Raw genomic sequence first — 22,455 nt, forward strand, 5'->3', positions numbered from 1 at the left:
TTTTGCAGAAAATTATAAAAGGCAAGGGAATATTTTAATAGCCCACATGAAGAGAACACCTGACTGTTGATTTAAGACAGACTTCAACATTTGTGAACCTGTCTTTTAAGTTATATCCTCTGAGATATAGGCTGAGAAAAATAAATGTTTCTCCCCCACTAACCTGGAATCTTGGCTGCTCTGTGATAAATGGTGGTACATGTGCTGATCTATAGTATATTATATTAATGCACGTGTGCTTATAAGAATATTTTTCATACTACGATCAATGCACTTGCACACTTGATCGCCTACTTCAAGGCATGTCAGTTAGTACAGTATTTCCACTCTTGTCTGGGGCTCCCTTGTTTTAGAGACCCTGGTCATCTAGACCTAGCTAGAGTTGATCCCAGGAAGACTAGGCACCAGTTGATTGTGATCATTACAACTAACTAGAAATAAATCCAGCCCTGACATTGCAGCTGAAGTGAACCCACAGCCCAAGACAGTACAACCGCCCTCATCCTGTATGTTGCATGTTCTTGCAACAGGTGACACCACAGTTGAGGGATTTTTGGCACAAGTGTCAAGTTTGCACACACACTCTTCCTTAAGTGCATGTCTTGCATGATAGTTCTCAGTTAGTTTATTTTCTTTTGGTTGTGACAGCACAACAGTAAAATATAGTCAGATGAGGTTAGAGTACTTAATTAGAAAAACTAGGTGGTAGATTTTTGCTGTAGGTATATTAGCTCTTTGGAATAGTATGTGTATGACTTTGCTTTCATCCAAGTATAAATTCAAATATATAAAGTAATGTCACTTTTTTTTAAAACAACAATTTAATATTTATCTCATCACTCCTTGCACTCTTCACTTCTTTGAACTATTTGTATTCTGTTTACAGTTCACAGGAACACTTTTACCTTTATTTAGTTATTCTTGGTGTATATTTCTGAAGAAATGCGTTATTCTAAGTGCATCGAGAGCCACTTCAATGGAGTCAGATTTCGTGTAAACATTATTGTCCAATAAAGATTACTCATCCTGAAGTACAACCGTACTCCAGTACTCCATTTGTGTTTTAAAATAGGCTTGGTAACCCCTTTTATTCGAGTCCATTTAAGCATTTGCAAATTTATTAGAATTTGTGGTAAAAGGCGAAGCCAAAAATGTGTCAGTTGATTGTGATTAATTGCCTGATTTTAGTCTGTGGCTCATATCATCGTTATATGCATTTGGAGCGGTTTATTGCCTTAACACACTGCTCTCGCGTTACTCTGGGAATAAATAGACACAAATGATTCAAGTGTACATGCTGTCGACAAGTTTACTTCACTTCCTCTTAGGTCGCTATGTTTTCAGTTGGGCAATATCTCAAGTTAATTTCAGGGTTTGCTTCAGTTCCTGTTAGTCGAGTGCTATAGCTTGGTAGGTTATGGTTAGGTCTGCCAAAACAAATGGAGTAAAGGCAATGATCACACAATTGTGTTGTGCAGCTGGATATCGCACTCTTCTAATTGTATTTTAAAAGGGGGATTTATTAGTTCATAGGCTCAAATTATGTATTCATTTCTACCCTTAATCATTTTGATCGCAACATCTATTTGTAAAGGTAAGTAACATTTTCATATGTGTAATATTTCCTGTGGTGTTTCGTTACTGTGTATATTTAAATGTTAAAATTGAGAGGTGCTGACTGCTTAAACACGGTTGTAGGGAAATGTGCGGTTTTTTGTTTTGGTTTCATTACAAAATGTTCTCTAGTTTAAGGTTGATGACGGAAGAACCGTGTTTAAACATAAAGATGTATTTAAATCAACTAGAAATCATTACAATTTGCTGGAATCTTTTTTTTTTTCATCAAGCCAGATTTTTAAATTGTTACGGTTACCTACAGATGTGTCCTTTAGCTTGTTCATTTATATCAACAACAGCTTCAAAATCAGATTAATATTCTACTGGTGATGTTTCTATTATATAATAGCTTTTTTTTTCACAACAAGCACAAATGTCCAAATCTTAAAGAAATATTTGCATGAAATTCAAATATTATAACATTTCTTGCTTTCATATTATGGTTTTAATAGACAATATGAATTGTCTTGGGTGCCTAAAAACTACTACCAGATACTAACAAGTAATATAGTCCTCATTCTGATATTTTTGTGCTTGTATTAATTTAACTTTTACAAAGCCCTTAAGTTAAATCATGTTAGTTTCCAGAGCCCTGGAAAAGTGGACAACCCATTAACTGCTGGAGCCAAACCTTAAGTTTGGAGAGTTTTTAAAGCTTTTTTTTATACCAGAAAGAGACCATAGAACTCAAAGACAATCACACAATTTGAAGATTATCAAGTTAAAAGCTTTATAGATAATCTGCATGCAAGAAAAGCGCCTTGCTCAGTAAGAGACAATGGAAAGACTGTGTCGATGGTTTTGTATGATCCCAATAAAACTGAAAACTCACTAATGAAAGAAAGAAAAGACTGTTCCCAGATTAGGTTATTAAGATAGTTACTGGTGGCCTCACATTCTCTAGTAGCAAACATCAGACTTCCTTGTCAATGATTTTGATTATTATAGGTTTAAAGGAGCGTATTGCAAACACTATTACAGGCTGGCTCACTGTAGGATGTGTGCTATGCTTGGTGATGTTGAAATAAGAAATTTGGTAGAAAAACACTCCAAAATGCTGGCCAATAATCATGAACTGTGGGATAAACTGGGAATTCTGTATTCCCGTCACACGCGCGCGCACACACACACACAAAGCCCCCAATCGATTCAAGGGGTAGGGTCTCCAGAGCCATATGCGTAAAAGTGTGTAGTTTGAACTTGCTGCACACATATTAAAATACACTCTGCATATCTCAAATGAAAATATTTTTTTCACTGGAATTTGGCCGAGCAACAGTGCATCCTGAACAGCAGGGTTTATTACAGACAGTTCATTGAGAATAATGAACTTGACCTCTGCTACTGTACAATTTGGCAGCAGACAGTTTAAGGTGGTTTGTGAGGACTTTGCAATTCCAGCAAAAGTGTAGTCCCTTCCAGTTGGTCAGATCATAGTTAGAACAGGGTCATCTGAAGTCACTCTTGGCTCTTGCAGATAGTCTCCACAAGTCTAGACTGTGGTCTGTATTTACAGAAACCCAACATTCCAACCTGAGAAAGCCTTTGACCACAGTGGCATGGATAAACTTCTCTTTAACGAGTAAACCTGCGTTCAGAGTGCCGTGTTTTAGTGGGGTAATAGGGTACTATAAGATCTTTAAGATATGATGGTGCCTCATTCTATTCTGGAGAGAAGATAGAATGGGAGAAATATGATCTCTTTTCCTTGTTTTTGTTGGTGCACACACACATTCTGGGCCAGCTGGAAGTCTTTGGAGACTTGTTAGGGCAGTGTAATAATAAGGAATTGCAATAATCCAGTCTTTTGGAGGCAGAATGTACCTGAATTTGCGGGTGAAAAAAAGCAGTCCTATAGTTTGTTATATCGTATTAATGTGAGGATTGATACAGTTTGGAAACAAAACCAAATATGTACAAGTCCAGATGTGGATGCAGCCGAATTATTCAGGAGCACAAAGGTGGAATATTTTATACTGTTGGAAAAAGCAGTGGTCTAAAGAGTTTTCCCAGTTTGGAAAAGGAGTACGAGAGTATACAGTGAACAGTGCGGTGCTGTGGTATGATGACTTATTGAAATGATAAAACTAATCATCAAAGAGCGCATTGTGTTTCATCCAAAAAACTACTCTATTTTGGTCTATTGAGATTACCATCAGAGTAGAAAGCAATACAGTAAGGAAGGATGAGTTTTTCCCTGTGTGACTGAAACAAAGCTATATTGTGAGAGAAGCTTCATGGCTGCCATTTTCTGCCATCAAACTACTTTGTGGTAGTGGTAGTGGTGGAAATATCTTCCTCAATACCTCAAGATCTTTTCTCTACAAAGAGTGAAAACAGGCTTGCTTTATTCTCAGTCCTTTGACTTGTGGCTAGTATGAGATGACAGATGATTCTTCAGGAAAGCAAAAGAGAAAACTTTTGCAAACAGTATGTAATCATACTGATACTGCCACTGCTTTTTGAAAGTCTCGGAACATAACTTGTTGTGCTGAGCTTTGATGCATGTAATGTCATATAAAATATATAGTTCATGTGAAATTAATGTTTTTTTCTTTCTTTCAGCAACAAAAATCTGAAACATGCATTAGTTTTGTTCTCTGTAAACCATCACATCATCAGTTAATATTACTTTCTGAATGAAATATATGTGGCTTAATGTAATGCTGTGTTACATTATCAGAACAAATGTTACAATTCTCTTTAAATTCTGAGATGTTAACTGACATTACCATTCCCTACAGGACAGCATGAGAAAAAGTGTGACGTTTTCCCCAAAGATCAGTTCATTGAAGTGGGATCTAATGCCAGCATAGAGTGCCAGAGTTGCGGACATGGCAAAATTTTTTGGACACTTAACAATGAACGCGTGGATGAAAGCTTCTCAAACACTATCAGCTCCACACGTACATCCCTAACACTGAGGAACTTCACTCACCCCAGTGCCACATTGCAATGCCACAGTGTTGATACTGACTTAGTCCTCGGAGGCACCACTATCAAAACATACTGTAAGTGTTCTTGGTATATTCAGAAATTCAGACAAAAAGGTCCGCCCACTGTACTGATAACTCCCAGCAAATTTAATTGAACAGAGCTAATTTTAAACAGGGATTTTCAGTGTGTGGATCTTTCATCTGCCTTCAGTTTGAATGTGCATGCTTTTCAATCTGTACTAGTACCTTCGTATATTCTGGAAGTATGGCTGTAGATGCCAGTAGGAAGATTAAATACAGGACATTGCTGATTTGCTTTTTTTCACAGCAAAACCCAGCAAAATATCATGCACCTGGCATTATGAAAATCAGATAAAGGGAGTGGGTGTGCCAGAAATGTTAACATGCAGCTGGGAGCATCAGATGAATTCTCCAATGAAAATAAACTACACTGTGCTGTGGTGAGTTTCATATTCCCTAGCTTTTGTGTGAATCTTAATGCAGGAACATTAATTTGTCTTATTGATTTTTGTATTTAATGGAAAACATTTCTTTCTTTCAGTGCGGGGGAAAACTGCAGCTCGGATGTGAAAAATTGCACATTCCCAGAAATGGCTGATAAAATAGTGGAGAATATCAGTGTTACTGTGAGAGCTAAAACTGCTGCATGGGAAGTTTCCTCCGACCCTCAAATATTTAACCCCTATCACATATGTACGTAGCATAAAGTGAATTTTGGAGAAAAATATGTACCTTTTAATGATTTCTTTTTACATTCCTGCATTTGGATAATCTGTCATCATTATATTCCCCTTAGTGAAAATTGCCCCTCCGAAGTTGAAAGTAACTGCAACTTCTAATCATCTATCGGTTACATGGAACCGGTCACCTTTAGAAAACATATCAAAATCCCGGTGTGAAGTGAAATGCAAGGTATGTCCCTCTTTTTCACCAGATGATGGCAGTTAGCATTTGCCATTGTGAAACTGTTAAAACTACTGAATAAAACAACAATTGAATTGATGATGATTACAACTATACCGTGACCAAGAGATATCACAAAGAAGAGTTAGACCAAAAGTATTGTAAAAATGAATTGGTGCAGTAATAACTGGATTTAAAAATGTAAAAATGTATTTCATTGTCCATCATATGGATAAGTAAAAGAAAATATCACACAATAACAAATCAATCAATCTAGTGAACCTTGAGTTTATGAGAGTAAAACTAAAGATTAAACTACATAACAAATAGCCAGACAGTGAATTGACAGTTCCCTAGCATGTGTTATGCTGTGTTCATTTGTCATGCAGGGTTAAAAATACAGTACATCCATAAATGTGGGTTTAAAGGTAGAGTCAGTCATTCTAGAGAAAGATCATTGATATTTGAAGTTGATTTCTATTAGTTCAAAACCATGTCAGAATTCTGACTTTAAAATCTGAATTCTGAGAATAAAGTCAGAAGTATGGGTACCTGTAAGGCCTCATGCTGGAGAGGAACCACATGCTGACTGAAATTATCCGATTTAAGCGCATTTTTGCGTGTTTCAGGGCTCCCAGAGGAAACCATTTCATTACTGAAAGAGCAAAATAGAAATGTGTTGGTTTGGTGCCTGGCGTTCGTAAAAACAAAGAAAAGGCTACAGATATGAAAAATGTGAAATGGAGACAAGGGTTAGCTGGTAGCAAGTTTACTGGCCATTATGGTTAGAATTTAATGATCAGCCTCTGAATAGTAAGTAGGAACCACAGCTCAGCAACAGACTCTCGCTCTGTGCCAGCAACAGCAGAGAGAGGCAGCTGCAGAGCCAGAATACTTACATTTTCACATACACCTCAGTGAATTAAGGGTTTACTTTACTCAAGCCAGAGTTGCTGATTGTTTGCTATAACAGTGGAATGATTAATAAATATGGTTTTTGGTGAATTTTACTTTGTTTCTGTTGAGTTTGAATGAAGTGCTATAACTTGACGGGTGCTGCTCACTTGCTACTGTCAGTAATTACTGTATATCCAATTCAGCTAGTCTTAGTTCAGTGAAAGAGAGATACTTTAATTCAGAAGACATACTGTCTGTTAAGTAAAAACAACAGGTAGCAAACTCGTCACTTGTCTCCCAGCTGAAACTACGGGGTTAGTGGTTAGAGTTCAGTGCCTGGAAAATTTTGCCTAAACGGCCAGATATCAATATTTGGGTGACCAGACGCCCAATGTTTATTAATACCAGTGGATAGTGGTCCATTCCCTCTCTCTGGACTGTATTTTTGTTACCACAGGGTCTGGCCATAGTCATTTTTACCTCATCACCACAGGAATATTACCCTGCTGTCTGAAGGGGATTAGAACAGCAGGACAATGCTGGTAATGTAATTAAGTATATTACAATTTTAATAATTGGACAGCATGTCTCCTTTATCTCCCCATGAGGTGTGTATCATTTCAGAATCAAGATTAGAGCTACTGTGCCAAGTATTAGTGAAACCTGAACTGCTATGGAAATATAGTGGACGTTGCTCAATAAATCCAGATGGCTTTGTTTATCTTAATTGTTTCCAGTTTCCTGTTTTTGATTTTGACACTATACTAAAGAGTCCTTTCCTGTATACCTTTCTGTTACAGGCTGCCAATGAGCGAACTCCAGAGGTGAGAGACATAAGTTTCCTTTGCAGATTAAAGGAATGCATGTTTGTTTGGTTTCCAAGCGCTCCTTGATGCTTACTCACAGTTAAGCACCAAGACAAAGTTGGGTGTATTGAGTTCCCAATCATGATTCCGACTTTGATGTTGACATGAATCTTTTTGCATTTCCCCTCATATTTGATTAATCTGTTTTCCTTTCAATTCCAGGCCATCCTTGGCAATTACCAAAACATGTAATTTTAACAAAACAAAGCTGTGAAGTCTTTGTGAAGTACAAAATGATTGTTTAATATGTACCATAGCAAATTACTACAATTCTGGATAAGGATAAAATATAATTTCATAAGTTTTGGACTGAGGTGTCCCTAGAATTTTAACAGATGTTTCTAACCAAATTCTTTCTGTTTTTTCTAGTGGGTACTCAATAAGACTCTTAACCCCGAAGATAGTAGGAACGTAACAATTACAAAAGTGGAATCTTGCGCTTACTACAACATTTCAGTCCGCTGTGCTTTGGATCAGGCCCCCTGGAGTGATTGGAGCCAGGAGATGATTTTGACCAAACTAAATAGTAAGACCAATGTTTACTGTACTTATTCAGCATCTTTGTGTATGTTTGACTGTGACAATACAAGAACCATAGATGGCATGTGAATTTACATTGGCTATAATAATAATCAAGGCAATGCTGCTGCACAACTGTTGATCTGCTCTCACAGTCCCAGTGCCCATGAAGAAAACACAACCTCCGCCTTAATATTGTGCATTAATAACAACTTAGGGGTGACCGCATGCTGTATTACAGTTTACTTGGATAGGCATCATCATCATGCTTGAAGCAATGATAAGCCAAACATTCATCAAAGTGAAGAATTGATGTGTACATGCACATACATCACACTGGACCTCTGGACAATCTTTCGCAGTTTACAAATTAACATTGGTTTTGCATCAGCTAAACGAACCATAACACATTTATTTGTCACATTTTGTGTAGAAATTGTGAAAGACTGAAATCCAGAAACATTATTGCTGCCTCTGAGATTGAGTGAAGATTAGATAGAGCTACTTACTTTGGGCACATTAGAGTTACAGGGTAGGACTTGAATGTGAATATCTCAAAGTCAACTGAGTCTCAGCTGATCTGATAACAAATCATTCCAGTGACATATTATTATAGAGGTACAAGAGTACAAGATGTTACAAGAATTTTCTTGTAAATGATACAGTATACCCTGTAAAAACCAAAGATGAACCAAAGATATTCAATTTGCAGTTATATAAAACCATAAAAACAGTGAATCCTCACATTCGTGAAGTTGTCAACTCAGAGAATGACTTTAAGGGTCCCATTTTAACGATCTATAGCGCATGGCGTGAAGCGCGTGGGGGCGGAAAAATGGTCAATGCGCCAGGCGCATGGTCCAAAAGGGTTGGACTTAAGTCCCCTCATTAATCATAGGCATGTTTTGGGCGTAACATGCAGTTAACCAATCAGAGTGTCATCTCCCATTCCCTTTAATATCCAGGAGCGCTGTCACTTTGGCGGATTGCTATTATAACGGCGCATTTGTCAAGCAATGTGTTTCAAGAATAAAACACGAGTTACATTTGCTGAAAAAAAGTTGGCTGATGAGCTTCTTACCCGACATTTAATTCATAAAAATTAAGAATATGGAGTTATAACCAACCAGTCCGATGAGTGTAGAGGTGTGTGTGGTAATACTGTAGCAACCTGGTGTCATTAGCTGATTTAATGAACAGTGAACGGCTGTGCGTAATGGCACTGCGCTCTGTGCAGCATCTCAGAGGCTGCAGATTTATCAACACATCAGTCCTACAGTATTACCAGCTGTAAGAATCACCCACATTTATTAACAGATTAATACATAAGTTTTAACCACAGATGTTCAGATGCTTTTTCTTGTTGATAAAATCACTAAGTGGCAGCGGAGTGTCTTTCCTCCAGATGCAGACTTGGTTCTGAGATCCATTCTCTACAAAACACCAACAATTGTCTTTGTGCTGCATATCTTCACGTCTCCTCCCCTAAGGTCACCGTGCATACTAACCCTAACCCTGCACACCACACAGACATCGTGGCACTTTGTTTTATTTATTTATCTTTTAATTACAACTTTGGTTCTCTTTAAAATCGTTTTGTTCAGTCATGGAGTAACAGGTAAACTCAGCAGGGTTTTAATTGTTGAAAGTATCTAAACCTGATCCGTGTCATCTCAATAATATGTGTTACATATTGTTCAAAAACTGTTTTAATCATGTTAACCCCTCATACAGTTGTTAGGACTGTCCGCAGCGGCACTCTTCAAAGTTCTGATACCCCCGCCCAGACAAACATACACTGTAGTGGAAGGCTCATTCTCATTTAATCTGTCATTTTTACAATTAATTAAATCTGATAAAGATGATGACTAACCAATATGACATATATGTTTTTAATATGTTGATGTACTAGGCTACTGTGTTCGTAACAAGCACAGTGTATGCGCGCTGCACACCGCCTATAGGAGCATATTAAAATCTTGATAATGCAACCCTTAAATAACAGTGAAATATGCGCCAGTGATTTCAGACGTGTTTTTTTTTTGTCAGTAGCGCAAACGCTTTCCTCTGCCTTGAAATAGCAACGCGCCTACAACGCGCCAGACCACACCTCATTTTGAGATCAACACGCCTATGGGCGCACAGACTGGTGCAAGTGCATTTGCAATAGAGACAACGCGGGCGCAGGGCGAGAAAATGACAACTGCGTCTGGGAAAACTAACAAAGACACGCGTCGCGCCCGCCATCCGCTGTGCGCCGAGCGCCAGATGGGGCCCTAAAAATCAATTATCAAAACTTTTCTGTATTTTCTGTTGATGACTCACTGACTAATCAGTTAATACTAATTATTTCAGTTTTACTATTTTGCTGGATTTCCGTGATTGTTTTGAACATATTATAACCCTTTACAGAGAGCAATGTCAAGTTGCACCTGTGGAGAAAGGTAGCCGAACCAGGAAAAAATGGGGTTAGAAAAGTTTACCTCATGTGGACGGTAAGAAGCTCTCACACAGATCTTTTAAATACATTTTAAAACTTCATGTCAGTACAATTTCTCGGAGACATGCTTCGTACATTACTTACTGAGCTTTCCTGCTTCATACTGTCTACACAGGAGATTCCTTCAACATGCCAGGGCACATTTACCTACACTATCAAACTTGGAGTAAATCATACAGATACTTTGTGTGGCAACTCTACATGCGATGTTGATGTGAACCAAGATGCGTACAGACTAAATCTCACAGTCTTCCATAATGAAGCCTTGCTTGAGGAGGAATCCGTTTATGTTCCAGCCATTGGAGAAAGTGAGTTTTAATGTGACTGATTATGCTTTCCATAGTGGTTGACATAATTTATGTGTTTATATTGCTCTCCCTGATTGTGTATCAATCAACTTGCCTATTTCATTTGTTTTCACTCAACAGGCCTCCCTCAAGTGACAGACATGAAGGCTTCAAGCCTTGATGGTGTTGTTCTGGTCAGGTGGAAGGCTCCTCTTGAGCCTGTCAGTGGTTACATGATTGACTGGACGCACAATGGAAATCAGTACTACTGGAAGCAAAGCAAATACACCAACATAACACTGTTTGGTAGGTCGGAGAACAGACATACAATAGTTGATGGATGGCAGATGGAAAGATGGCTTTTGAAAAAAATGTTTAATAGGGGTGTGACGAGATCTCGCACGATTAAAAAAAAAATATATATATACGATTTTTGTCACTCATTGGCCTTTTACAGTGTTTGCATATTGCATACTATATATGATTATTCATACTTAGAAAGTAAAACTGAAGTGACATTCATTACAAGTGAACCCAATATCATGAATCATCTTGTATCATGAGCTGAGTCATCATCAAACCCATCACTGACTAATGTCAATTGTTGACTGTCCAATTATCTTTCATTGCCTGGAAGTGTAAAATAATGGACACAATGGTAAAACACTGTTAAAAGCTGCTCTGTAATGCATTAGCCACAGAGATCTAATCATGTTTTGAGTTTTCGAGAACTGTCTTACAGAGATGGTAAAAACCACAGAATGATCTTTTGCTTTCCCACTTTATCCACTTCCAATCAATCAAAGGAAAGAGGCAGCACTAATACAATCCTGTTTTTCACAACTCTGTGCCCTTCCTTACAGACCTCCTTCATAAGAAGCCGTACAACATTACAGTAACTCCACTCTTTGATGACAAAACAGGTCATGGCACACAAGCCCTTCAAATTTGCTCCAGAGTGGGAGGTAACATATTCTTCAGACAGATTCTTCTATTCTGGGCTTCTTTCTCTTACCAGTCTGATTTTTTTAAAACTTGGTCTCTACAGATCCAGGAAAGTTCACCAACATTGATATTCATGCTAAAGACAAAAGTGCCACGGTCAGCTGGAAATTGGACTCACAAGAATGCAGTGGTGTCGTCGTCAACTACACAGTTTTCTACAGGGCAATGGAGGGACCGCTGATCAGTAAGTCCACCACAGACAGAAGTTTGCAAAATGGTTTATCTCCTATAACATTGCATTTATATTTTTTTCTCTGGTGATTTTCTTCTAGATGTCACTGTAGATCACACAGAGCCGAAAATCAGTTTGACAGATCTGAATCCAGAGACAGAATACAGCGTCTATGTTGAGGCCATAGCTCTTACTGGAACTACCAAAAGCAGTGAAACGTCCTTTAATACCAAGAAATTCGGTAAGACGTCTGTAAGTGCTACTAAATTGAAGTGGTTTTTCAATACCAAAACCATAGACTATAAAAACTAATGGACATTATCACCATGATGTCTTCCATTAGTTTATGGATTTGTTGTGGACTTGAAACCTCAAGTTTGGCATTTTGACCGTCACGGCCCTGGATTTTTGGAGCCAAAAGTGATGAGAAGTGACCATATTTGGACGAGAGGGTGGAGCTGACCCGTATACTAGCTGCTAGCTTGATAAGCACAGTGCAATTATATATATTAATTAATATTTTTTTTTAAATAGCTAGCTAGAAACTAGTGATTGAGACCATAAACTCATTAAGAGACTGTTTACTGAGGTAATTAATTAAGAGAAAAGTAGGTTCATTTTCTCACAGACTTCAATATATTCCGACTTATTATGAAGCCAGTGAGGTCGCCTACTGCTGGACATTAGAGAGAATGTAGGGCACATCTGCATTTGCTTCACTTTTCAGATCTGGAACTACCTGCTCGATCAAAAGAAATATTAAGCATATTAAGCATTTATGTACTTGGTTGAGTGACTAGCAACAGCATGACAAGTTTGTGGAGTATATACTCATAGACTCTATTTCAATCTGATGGCTCTAGAGCATTAGAGGTGTGCAGATAGAAAAGGACAAAAAACTATGTCTGGCTGCTCTAGACATGGCATCTGGCCTGTCACTACTTGTAAAACTGCAGCTAGAAGGGAATGATTTAGGCATGAGACAACACCCTCAGCTGCATCTCCTCTGACACGATCAAAAATTCTAGGCCAGCTGGCTTGTAAAAACTTGTATGAACAACCATTTCTTGGGAAGCCTAGAGTCAGAAACACAAACCTTTCCTTCTTCTTAATATTTGAAGTTGTTAATATAGAAAAAATGTTCTGTAGCCATATCCATAAGTTCTCCACACCCTTCAGTGAAGGCAATAAAAGGAGTGCCACTGTTTGTTTCTGACAAACTGAAATATCTAGCACTCCAAATAAACAAGAATTTTTGAACACCAGGGGCCAGTGTTATAAGATGGGGCAGCATCATAAATAAATAATAAGGCAGAGACAAAGCTTGTGAAATCAGACTACTGTTTTATAGCTAAATATAATCTAATATAATATTTAATTCAGTGTTTTTTAGCCATTGACTTTTATACAGTCTGCCATGTTTTAAGTTAGTGGTTTTCACAAAACAGTTTGGCTAAGGGTTGTTCATTATCAAAAAGCACATGAGACTGTCCCATTATTTAAAAATAACATGTCAGCTTGTTAAATTATCAGCCACATGTGCCAAGATAAGTTAGATCCCAGCCACAAATGTTATTACCTATATTATTGACTCAAAAAATGTCCTGGTAAACCAGCTCATTACTTATTCATGTATGTAATGACTCATCTACTCACTACATATATACCAGTTGCTAAAAAAACATCATCAATGATCATGTCTTTCCCAGCAACGATGAAAAAATGTTTTATGCAGAAGTACATTATGTGCATTTCATTTAGTTCTGGAAAAATGTATTATCATTCACGCTAAACAATCTACTGCAGCATAATTCATTCTTTCTTTGGTAGACCCGACGTTCATCACAGCACTTGGTGTCTGCGGAAGCATCATCATACTTGTTGTGTTATCTCTGGGATTATGCTGTGCTATCCAGTAAGTTTCTTTTATATCTTTTATGGTCACTGATGATGTGGTGTGGATTGATTTTTGAATCAAAACTATGAATAAAAAAAGAAAATGAAATTATGACTATGATATCTTAAAAGATGTTTCCTAATGATTTTTTTAGGTGGAAGAAATTCAAGGAGAAGCCGGTGCCTAACCCAAGCCTCAGTTCTGTGGCATTGTGGCCACCACCAAATCAACAAAAGGTGAGTCAAAAACCAGTGACAACCTCACTCCCAGCATATTTTATGTATTCAGTTAAGTAATTTTATCTGTGAATTGTATACAATATGAAACATGAAAGTATTTAGATTCATTATTTATTTCAAAGTCTTCTACACAAGTCCAGGTATACAAATGTGAAGTCAGTGAAGTCTAATGTTGAAATCTGAGTGTGTAAACATGAACAGATGGCTTTAGATGGGAATCTCTACACCCCTGTCATTTTTGTTTAGCTGAAAACCACTGAATTATGTCTTCAAAATCGACACTTTACAGCTTTCTGTTAACCCTTTCAATGTGTGTGTGTGTGTGTGTGTGTGTGTGTGTGTGTGTATGTGTGTATGTGTGTAAATGTTGTGATGTGCCCACAGGGAACGAGCTCCTTCCAGCCATTCAGTAATCCATCCGAAAGCTACTGTGAAAGGATTTTTATGGAGGACACTGAGAGAACTTCCACACCTCAGCTAGCTATAGGCTGTAATCCACACCTTAACCCAGCCAGTGACCAGAGGGAGGAACATGCTCAACCAGCCATAACTCCAGCGGCTGACATACAGGATGAAAGGCCGGTTGAATCTGTAGAAACTCTATGTGATTCACCTGGAGAATCCACAGCACTGCTGTGTTCAGACAAACCTTTAAACCCGTACCGCTGTCAGATCTCTGTGGAAACTCCACCCTCGAGAAACACTAAGCAATCTAAACATCTGCTTCCAGAGAAACAGCAAGAAAAAACAGTCACTGTTTACGTCACTTTGGATATGTTTGAACAAGGCCAGTGTAGGTTAGAAAAATAGAGGCAGTTGTTCAGGTTTGATTAAAGCAGCAGTGATGTGTGGTGTCTTGTTTGGAATGAAAGTAAGGAAGAGTGATTGTAATATTATGCTGTTTCTATCACCTACGTAATACAATGTGATGTTTTTGTGTAAATAAGTACATTTTGTCGCTGTATATTCTTAATTGATACAATTGTGTAATATTATTCAGTAGCTGCTTTATAAAGTAAACCCAATGTTTTTGCAGAGAACAATATTGAGATACTTGGATATGTCTCCGGCAATGGTTTCTGGTTTGATTTGATGCAATGTCAATGAAAAGGTTGGTTTTTTTTCAGCCCTGACAACATTTAGACCATAATGTGGAACCCACATTCAGCTCTCTCAATGAATTTCTTTATTTTTAGAGGTTTTTTTCTTTTGACACACTAATGACTCTGGTGCCTGTGTTATGGTTCAAATGATAAAACAAACCTGTACATACTGTATATTATAGAATCCCATGTTTGCTAAGTCATACCATGCTGAGGATGAATGTAAATGGTGAGACTTCAGTTTTGTTGTTAAAATAATGTTAGCTATAGGCATTATAGGGCTAATAGAATGTTTTTATTGATATCTGCACTTGTAATATAGTAATAAACTGCTTACTTGAAACTAGAAAAACAATCACTTCTTGTCGTTTTTCCTTTAACACATGGCATCAAATGTAAAAAGTGCATAAGCTGTGTAATAGTGTAACATTTCAGGTTTTCCAGTAATTAATACTGTGAATATACCTGAGATAATATAGTTCCTTTTGAATGAGTTGACTAGCTACTGAATAGTACTAGAATACATGAATAGCTACTGATCTCCACTCATCACTTTTTTATCACTTATTAGAAATCACATAATAATAATTACGTTTATTTCAATAGCAGATATATGAAATAGTCTTGAGTTTGTTAAATGGTTCAGTTCTTACATTTCTGAAAGACATTGCAACATTTAACAAATATTCATCAAGTGAAATACCTTTGAAAACTGCCATGAAATTTGTATATATTTTGAACATATGAGAACAGTAAAAACAAACAGCCAGGGGCTTCAGCACAGATATGATATGACAACAGCGTAATAATAATAATAAATAAATCATATAAAATAATAATATAAATAATGTGCAAGAACATTAAAGAACATTCTGAAAATTAAAAAACAAACAACATTTTGTGTTTTACTGGATTTTTTTAATTCTTAAGAGTGCAAAATGGTTTTAACTGCTTTTAATTAATTTCAAAGAACTACAGCATGTGATTGAAGTACTTAGATATATGAATGTCTAATTTTGCTTGCAATTAGATCATATTAATTATATTGCACTCATTAGCTTTATTAAGTGTAATTAGTATGACAAAAAAGTACACATAAGGACATGAAAATTCTGAGGCAAATTTTGATTAATAATATACTGACTTGCTGCTAAAACTTGAGACTAGGGTCAAAATAAACATAAAATAGACATTTTGGGGTCACTGATCACGAAAACAACACTATACATCAATGTCCTTTGGAGAATTTTGAAGGAATATATGTATAAAGTATATATCCAGTAATCAATTGGTTTGGTTGGATTATTTAGTTAAAAAAACAAAAACAAATTTAAATGTATTTAAACTGCAACACCAAGACAATCGAAACAAAACAGTATAAACATCTGCAAAAAACAAACAGTTTTCAAACGTCTTTTCCAATAAGTGACATGATGTGTTTGTCATTTTCCATAATGTGAAGTTAAAAGGGTCAGAGTAAAGGGTGTTTATGTGTGTTCATGTTTATGTCTCAATGTATATATTTGTATGTGTGGGAATGAGCACACACACACACACACACACACACACACACACACACACACAAACACACACACACACACACACACACACACACACACAATATTTCTGTATTATAGCCTACAGGAAAACCATTTAAAAAAACTAACAAAAAACACCCAAAGGTAATAAGACAAGTAAATAAATAAATAAATATTACATGTTCATAAGTCATAGGTTCAGTGTTGATACAGTAGAAAGGCGCCTTTATGGCTCTTTGTATGGCTTAAAGAATGCATAAGACTTTTGCAAGGAAAGGCAGCAAACTAAGAAGAACATTGCGTTTGTGAATATAACATTTAGCCATTAAAAGTCTAAAAACACTCTGGTACAAATACAGGGAAATTGGATTGTATGACATTTTTCAACTGGGAAGTTGTTAAGCCATAAATAAATGTTTCGCAATGATGTCTCAAACGGATTTCATAGTTTGGTGTCCCTCCTCGTATGAACCACCAGATGGCGGTACAACGCAGGATGCCATCTAAACTAAAGACATAAACAACCAGAAGAAGCAGGCTAGCTAGTTTAGCCTCAGCTAGCTAGCTCTATGATGCGACTGCTATGGTAATGACGTTATGCTAGCTACTTGCTAACAATCTGGACCTACTTAAAGCTGATAAATAATAACTTCATTTTTGGGATGCTGTTCTGCTATGAGTCGTAACAACCTATGTTTCGTGTAGATGTTTGTCGGCCCGTCAGGAGGTTCGTCGGGCTCAAACTTGGTGGATGATTTCCCTGAATTATTAGCCAGAGGGCCTTGAGTCCGCGGTGCTCGAGTGAGCCAGAGGCGGGAATTACCGCGACCTCACCGGGAGAAGCATTCGGCCACACGGATAGTGAGGTTTTAACTATTACCAGCGAGTCACTGCACCGAATCCTCTCTTCCTGAACATGTCACACACCGGACCCCCTCCTCGGTGGCGGAATTGCCCAAGAAGAGGACAACCTGTGGCTGGTGAGTGAAAGAGAGCACAACGTTATATTAACGAGCTTCATTCAGACTATGCTAATGCTACAGGCTACATAGTGGATGTCTTGTATTTATCACAGTGCATGCTGCTGGCACAAGTGGAAACCTCACGTCCCACTTGTCTAGTTTGCTAAACACTCTGATTTAACCAGCGGCACGTAGCTATTTTAAGTAATTCGCACTCAAATGTTAGAAAAGCATCACAACATGGTCATGGAGAGCAGTGCAGTCTAAATTGATATTGTTATAATTGAATGAATTGATGGTTGATGTGGATTGCACTGCCGATTTTACTAGATGAGACTAACTAACTAAAAGAGCTCAAGCGTTTTAAAGAGTATGTGTGTTTGTTAATTGTTGCCAGGCAAACTTAATTTTCCATTTTTTCTGAATGAAGTTTGTTATGGTTCAAATGTGTTTAGCTAACTCAGCACCTGTGGCTAACGCGCCGTCAACACTCAACTCTGCAGATATGCGTGTTTTTTTGCTCTCGTTTAATTATTTTTGGGCTTTGTGTTTCGTTCATTTATTTCCCATTTTAAGAAAATGTATTTGAAACCAATCACTGAACTGAACTAGTTCCGTTGTCGATCACGTGTCCAAACAAACTGGAGCGATAGCGTGGCTTCACTGTATGTGCTGTGCAGTGTGGTGGTCGGTTTTCATTAAAGGATAGGTCCATAATTTTTTTAACTCTGACTGAAATCAACAGTCAGCTGCCCAAATGACCACTGAAATAGGTTTTTCTTGTCATAGTCATTCCTCCTGTTCGTACTGACCATTAGGAGATCCCTTCATAATGCACTTCCAATGTAAGCGATGGGGGATAAAATCCATAGTCGTCCTGTCAAAAACATATTTAAAAGATCCCCCTATTTGTGACTATACTTCCACCACAGCTGAATACGGAAACACAAAGAGGGGATTTGTTGTTAAAAAGATTGTAAATGTGGCAAATATACACTTGATATGACTAACTCAGACTGCTGAAGCCTAATGTAAGTTAAATGTTTAAAATGTGTTTTTTCACAAAATGACTGTGTGGGCACACTGTGGATTTTAGCCTACATTGAAAGCACATTTGAAGGGGAACTTTTAATAGTCAATATGGGCAGGAGGAATGATTACAGAGAGGAAAACCCTCTTTCACTGTTCATATGATTACCTGACTGTTGTCTTAAAAAAATGTAAAACTATCCTTTAAAGCATTACTTACTAGCGAGGCCCATGTCCACACCAGATTTGCTACGTATCAGTGCAGGAGTGTCGCCAGATGTTGAATTTCAAAGCACAACTGGAGGTGGTGGCACTTTAAAATATGACAGGGACATATAGCACTAGTCAGTACACACAAATGGGTCTGGATTTATGAACTGACGGATTTTGATATGCCAACAATTCAATTTGCGTGTCTTTTATTATTTATTTAGCACATACACATGCATGTACTTTCTCCTTGGTTTTCATTCGGCTGATGCACCCATGGGCAAGCCTGATAGGGATTAATCAAAACATTTAGATTTGATTTGGTATGACAAAGTGTGATTAATGGGATAATCACAGTGATAGTTTCACAGTGATATATCACACCAGCATGTATCGGAGGAATAAAGTACTTGAACACATTTATGAGTCATCTCTCTTGTATCCTCCTTCAAGCACTGATGTTTTGATACTAAAACCCCATTGATTCATTATGTGTATTTTTCCTCTAGCTAAATTCTTGCCAATGAAAACCATGTTGGGTCCCAGATATGATGACCAAGTAGCAGAGGAGAACAGGTTTCACCCTGCCATGCTGTCAAACTACTTGAAAAGTCTAAAAGTAAGTAACTTCATGGTGATTGATACTGACTTAATTTGCCAATTAAGTGATATGACATTGAAAATCCATGATTTGACACATCATTTTGTTTTCTTCCAGGTGAAAATGGGTTTGCTTGTAGATTTGACCAACACAACTCGCTTTTATGACCGCAACGACATTGAGAAGGAAGGCATAAAATATGTGAAGCTTCAGTGTAAAGGGTATGAGTAATTTTACTGTCCTGAGCTAAACTAATTGTCCTCATTCAGTGTTAATGTACCGAGACTAATGTCATTCTGTTTCTTTTTAGCCACGGAGAGAGCCCATCAAAAGAAACGACCGGGATGTTTATCCGGCTCTGCGAACATTTCATTGAGAAGAATCCTACAGAATTAATAGGTAAGGAGTCCTCGGCTTAAAAGTTAGTCTCAGAAAGTTACAGATTATGTGTTTCACTTATTGCCTGAGCCTGTGAACCTGTTTTGAATTCACTCTTAAAACATGTCTAAATTGCAAAGATATTAGAACAGTAGGATCAGAACTGTTGTCATATTTAAGGGCCATTTACACCAAGAATGATAACTGCAACTACCGTAAAAACTGGTGAATATTTTGGGGGGTGTCAAGCTGGGAAAAACACTTTTCTATTAAAGGCTGGTTTATTTAAATGCACTAGTAGTTATTCATTTATAAACACATACGTTTATACTTTTCAATATACTTTTATTTGAAATGCAACAACACACATATTACACCTGAAACAGTGTGTCGGGTTAATGGTTAATGGTCCGGTAATGATTTACTTAACTGAACTGGACCAGCATATTAACTCAGACTGGGTTTGGGTTAGGCTATAAGTTTCAATTAAATCTTTTAAAAGAACACAGTAACTTTACATATTAGATACAGTGTGTAGCTGTGTGCTTACTCCAGTCACAAAATCTCTTCATCAGAGCTATCACTGCATAAAATATTGTGCCCGAGTCGCTGTAAAGCTCACCAAGTGCACTGTCCTCAGACTCTGTGTCAGTCCCAGAGTCAAACACAGTATCATCCTGTCCCATCCAGCAGAAAAACAAAGTTAGTGAATCTTTTAGGGTTCAGATCTGTGCTCATACTGTGTGTCGCTGCCACAGCTCAGTAAAAGTTGATCAACTGTGTGCTTTTGCATATCGCGCTTCAGCATCTACTGCGGTCTTGTACCAGTGTCCCGAAATACTTCTGATCAACAGACTGAATCAGCACCTGCCAGTGAGCCCGCCTGATTTTATTTTTAATTTTTCTGTACAACATACAGCATTAACGGGTCATTGATAGCCTATCTATTTCCATTAGCTGTCGACACAGCTGGAGCGGGCAGCGCATGCTTGACACCACTGTTTTTATGTGGACGCTCACACATTATGTTTATAGTCATTGTGATAGTTATCATTCTTAGTGTGGACAGCCTTTTACATACCTATAATCATATCCAGATCCAACCTCTCCCTGTATTGTAGTGGTGAATAGGACACACCGGTGTGTAAGACGCACCCTACTTTTCAATGAAAACACTGTTTTTTACGGTATATAGTTATAAAAAAATTGTTCTTACTTAAGTGGATGGTGGAGTCGACACAACAACTATAATGAGCATGAGAGGGCAAATGATATAGTTGGGATCACTTTCAGTCCAAGTTGATGAATGACAGAAAGACTTGACAGTCAATCAAAATCGATCCTCAAAACCATACAGCATGACAGAATCTGCATCCAGCCTGACATTTCCAGTAAATAAAACCCTGCATGTATCATCTTAATTCTGAAAACTGACGACGACTCTATTTATTCATATTTATTTATTTTTATTGCGGCTTTGCTCTTTTCTGGTCGCGGACTGTCTCGCTATAAATAGGAGCAGAATGTCACTGAGAGGATTTTGTTTATTCATTATACAATAATGCTTGAACCTGTTCTCAATTATAATAGAAAGAAATGGACAAAGTTATCAGCCCTCCTTGGGTTCAGATCAGTTGTCATACTGTGTGTTATGCAACCTTGTAATAAAAGCTGGTCTGACTTTAATCTTTATTTAAAAATAGATTAAGTTCTTAAGAGATCTAGTAATATTTAGTTGAGTAGCAGAGAATAATAGACTTTGGACATTTTTCCCTCGACAGGTCAAAATCAGTGTTGTTCAATCGAAGGAAATGATTGGATCAGTGTGCCATACAGTATAATGTCGTTCGTTAAGCTTTTGGAACAAAGGTGCCCTGGCTGCCCATTGGTGTTTTTAACAAAGATGACCTCTGCTCACAGGAGATGTATGAAAGGCAGAATTTCAAGATGTTCAAGTAAAAACAGATGTCGCTGTAAATGTTTGAGTTTGCTCAGACTCTTTGAACTGCTTTGACTTAATAACTAATTTCGACTTGTCAGTGTTTTAACAGCCTGGAGCTTTTACTCCTTAAACATTGAGGCTTCTATTTATTCCTCTCAGCTTGGATGCCTGAACAGTATCTTAATATGACGACCTACAATGCCTCTGCTTTCTAAATACGTAAAATTAGCTCTCTCATTTTGCAGTAGACTATGTTAAACTGCCCTGTGGCACGATGTTCTGTCTATTCCTGAGGGTAACTTCCCTATAAATGTGCTTACTTACTGTGAATCTGAGTTCACAGTGACCATGTTATTTTAAGATATTGTGTCCCAATAGTTTTGATGTGGTGGTGTACCTCACTACAGCTATTTTTAAAATGTTATTCAGATCTTAATAACGTCTGTCACAGAGCAGAACACACAGGCAATACAGCAGAGCAGAGTCATCTATCAGGGCTCAGTTGTTATGCCTATTGACCATACTCAATTTTTGTAACATTTACTTGTTCAAATTAAGTGGTTTTTTTTGTAATTTGTAAAATAAAATGTCTTAGATGCATTCAAATATCTATCTTTATTAGCATTGTGCCTGTGATAACATAAATGGCCGTATGGGCTGTAAAGTACAGTATTCATCAAAGAACTTCTTTTTTTCCCTCCTTTTGTTCCACACATTACTTCCAGATTTAATTAAAGCTTGGTGCTAATGTTATTCTGTATTTGCAGGTATCTGAGGTGGAATTTAAACAACATTTAAGTGTCAAAGTTGACCTTGACTTAAGGTTTTTGTGT

The 22,455-nt window shown here is 37.5% G+C and overlaps 2 protein-coding genes across 2 annotated transcripts in view; both read left to right on the top strand.

The window, feature by feature from the left end:
- The first annotated feature begins 1,426 nt into the window (after nucleotides 1-1,426).
- LOC133997624 (interleukin-31 receptor subunit alpha-like) lies at nucleotides 1,427-15,286 on the top strand. The gene is made up of 16 exons (XM_062437290.1): nucleotides 1,427-1,594; nucleotides 4,362-4,628; nucleotides 4,882-5,014; nucleotides 5,116-5,267; nucleotides 5,371-5,486; nucleotides 7,175-7,198; nucleotides 7,610-7,766; nucleotides 10,172-10,254; nucleotides 10,375-10,567; nucleotides 10,688-10,852; nucleotides 11,410-11,511; nucleotides 11,595-11,735; nucleotides 11,824-11,964; nucleotides 13,554-13,638; nucleotides 13,775-13,856; nucleotides 14,244-15,286. The coding sequence occupies exons 1-16, from the start codon at nucleotides 1,543-1,545 to the stop codon at nucleotides 14,667-14,669; spliced, it is 2,319 nt and encodes a 772-aa protein (XP_062293274.1). The 5' UTR covers nucleotides 1,427-1,542; the 3' UTR covers nucleotides 14,670-15,286.
- Nucleotides 15,287-17,081: 1,795 nt separating this feature from the next.
- Nucleotides 17,082-22,455, top strand: part of rngtt (RNA guanylyltransferase and 5'-phosphatase) — a gene marked incomplete in the record, with an annotated part of 92,971 nt that continues 87,597 nt past the window's right edge. The window contains 4 exon segments of the mRNA XM_062437291.1: nucleotides 17,082-17,480; nucleotides 19,211-19,320; nucleotides 19,420-19,523; nucleotides 19,613-19,701. Of these exon segments, the coding sequence (XP_062293275.1) occupies nucleotides 17,417-17,480; nucleotides 19,211-19,320; nucleotides 19,420-19,523; nucleotides 19,613-19,701 (367 nt within the window).

Source organism: Scomber scombrus, chromosome 17 (assembly GCF_963691925.1).
Source record: "Scomber scombrus chromosome 17, fScoSco1.1, whole genome shotgun sequence".
Taxonomy (NCBI): domain Eukaryota; kingdom Metazoa; phylum Chordata; class Actinopteri; order Scombriformes; family Scombridae; genus Scomber; species Scomber scombrus.

Coding starts and splice junctions, on each gene's coding strand:
- LOC133997624 (XM_062437290.1), top strand. CDS start 1,543: ATGTATTCATTTCTACCCTTAATCATTTTGATCGCAACATCTATTTGT. Junction 1,595..4,361: donor CGCAACATCTATTTGTAAAG/GTAAGTAACATT, acceptor CATTCCCTACAG/GACAGCATGAGAAAAAGTGT. Junction 10,568..10,687: donor TGTTCCAGCCATTGGAGAAA/GTGAGTTTTAAT, acceptor TTCACTCAACAG/GCCTCCCTCAAGTGACAGAC.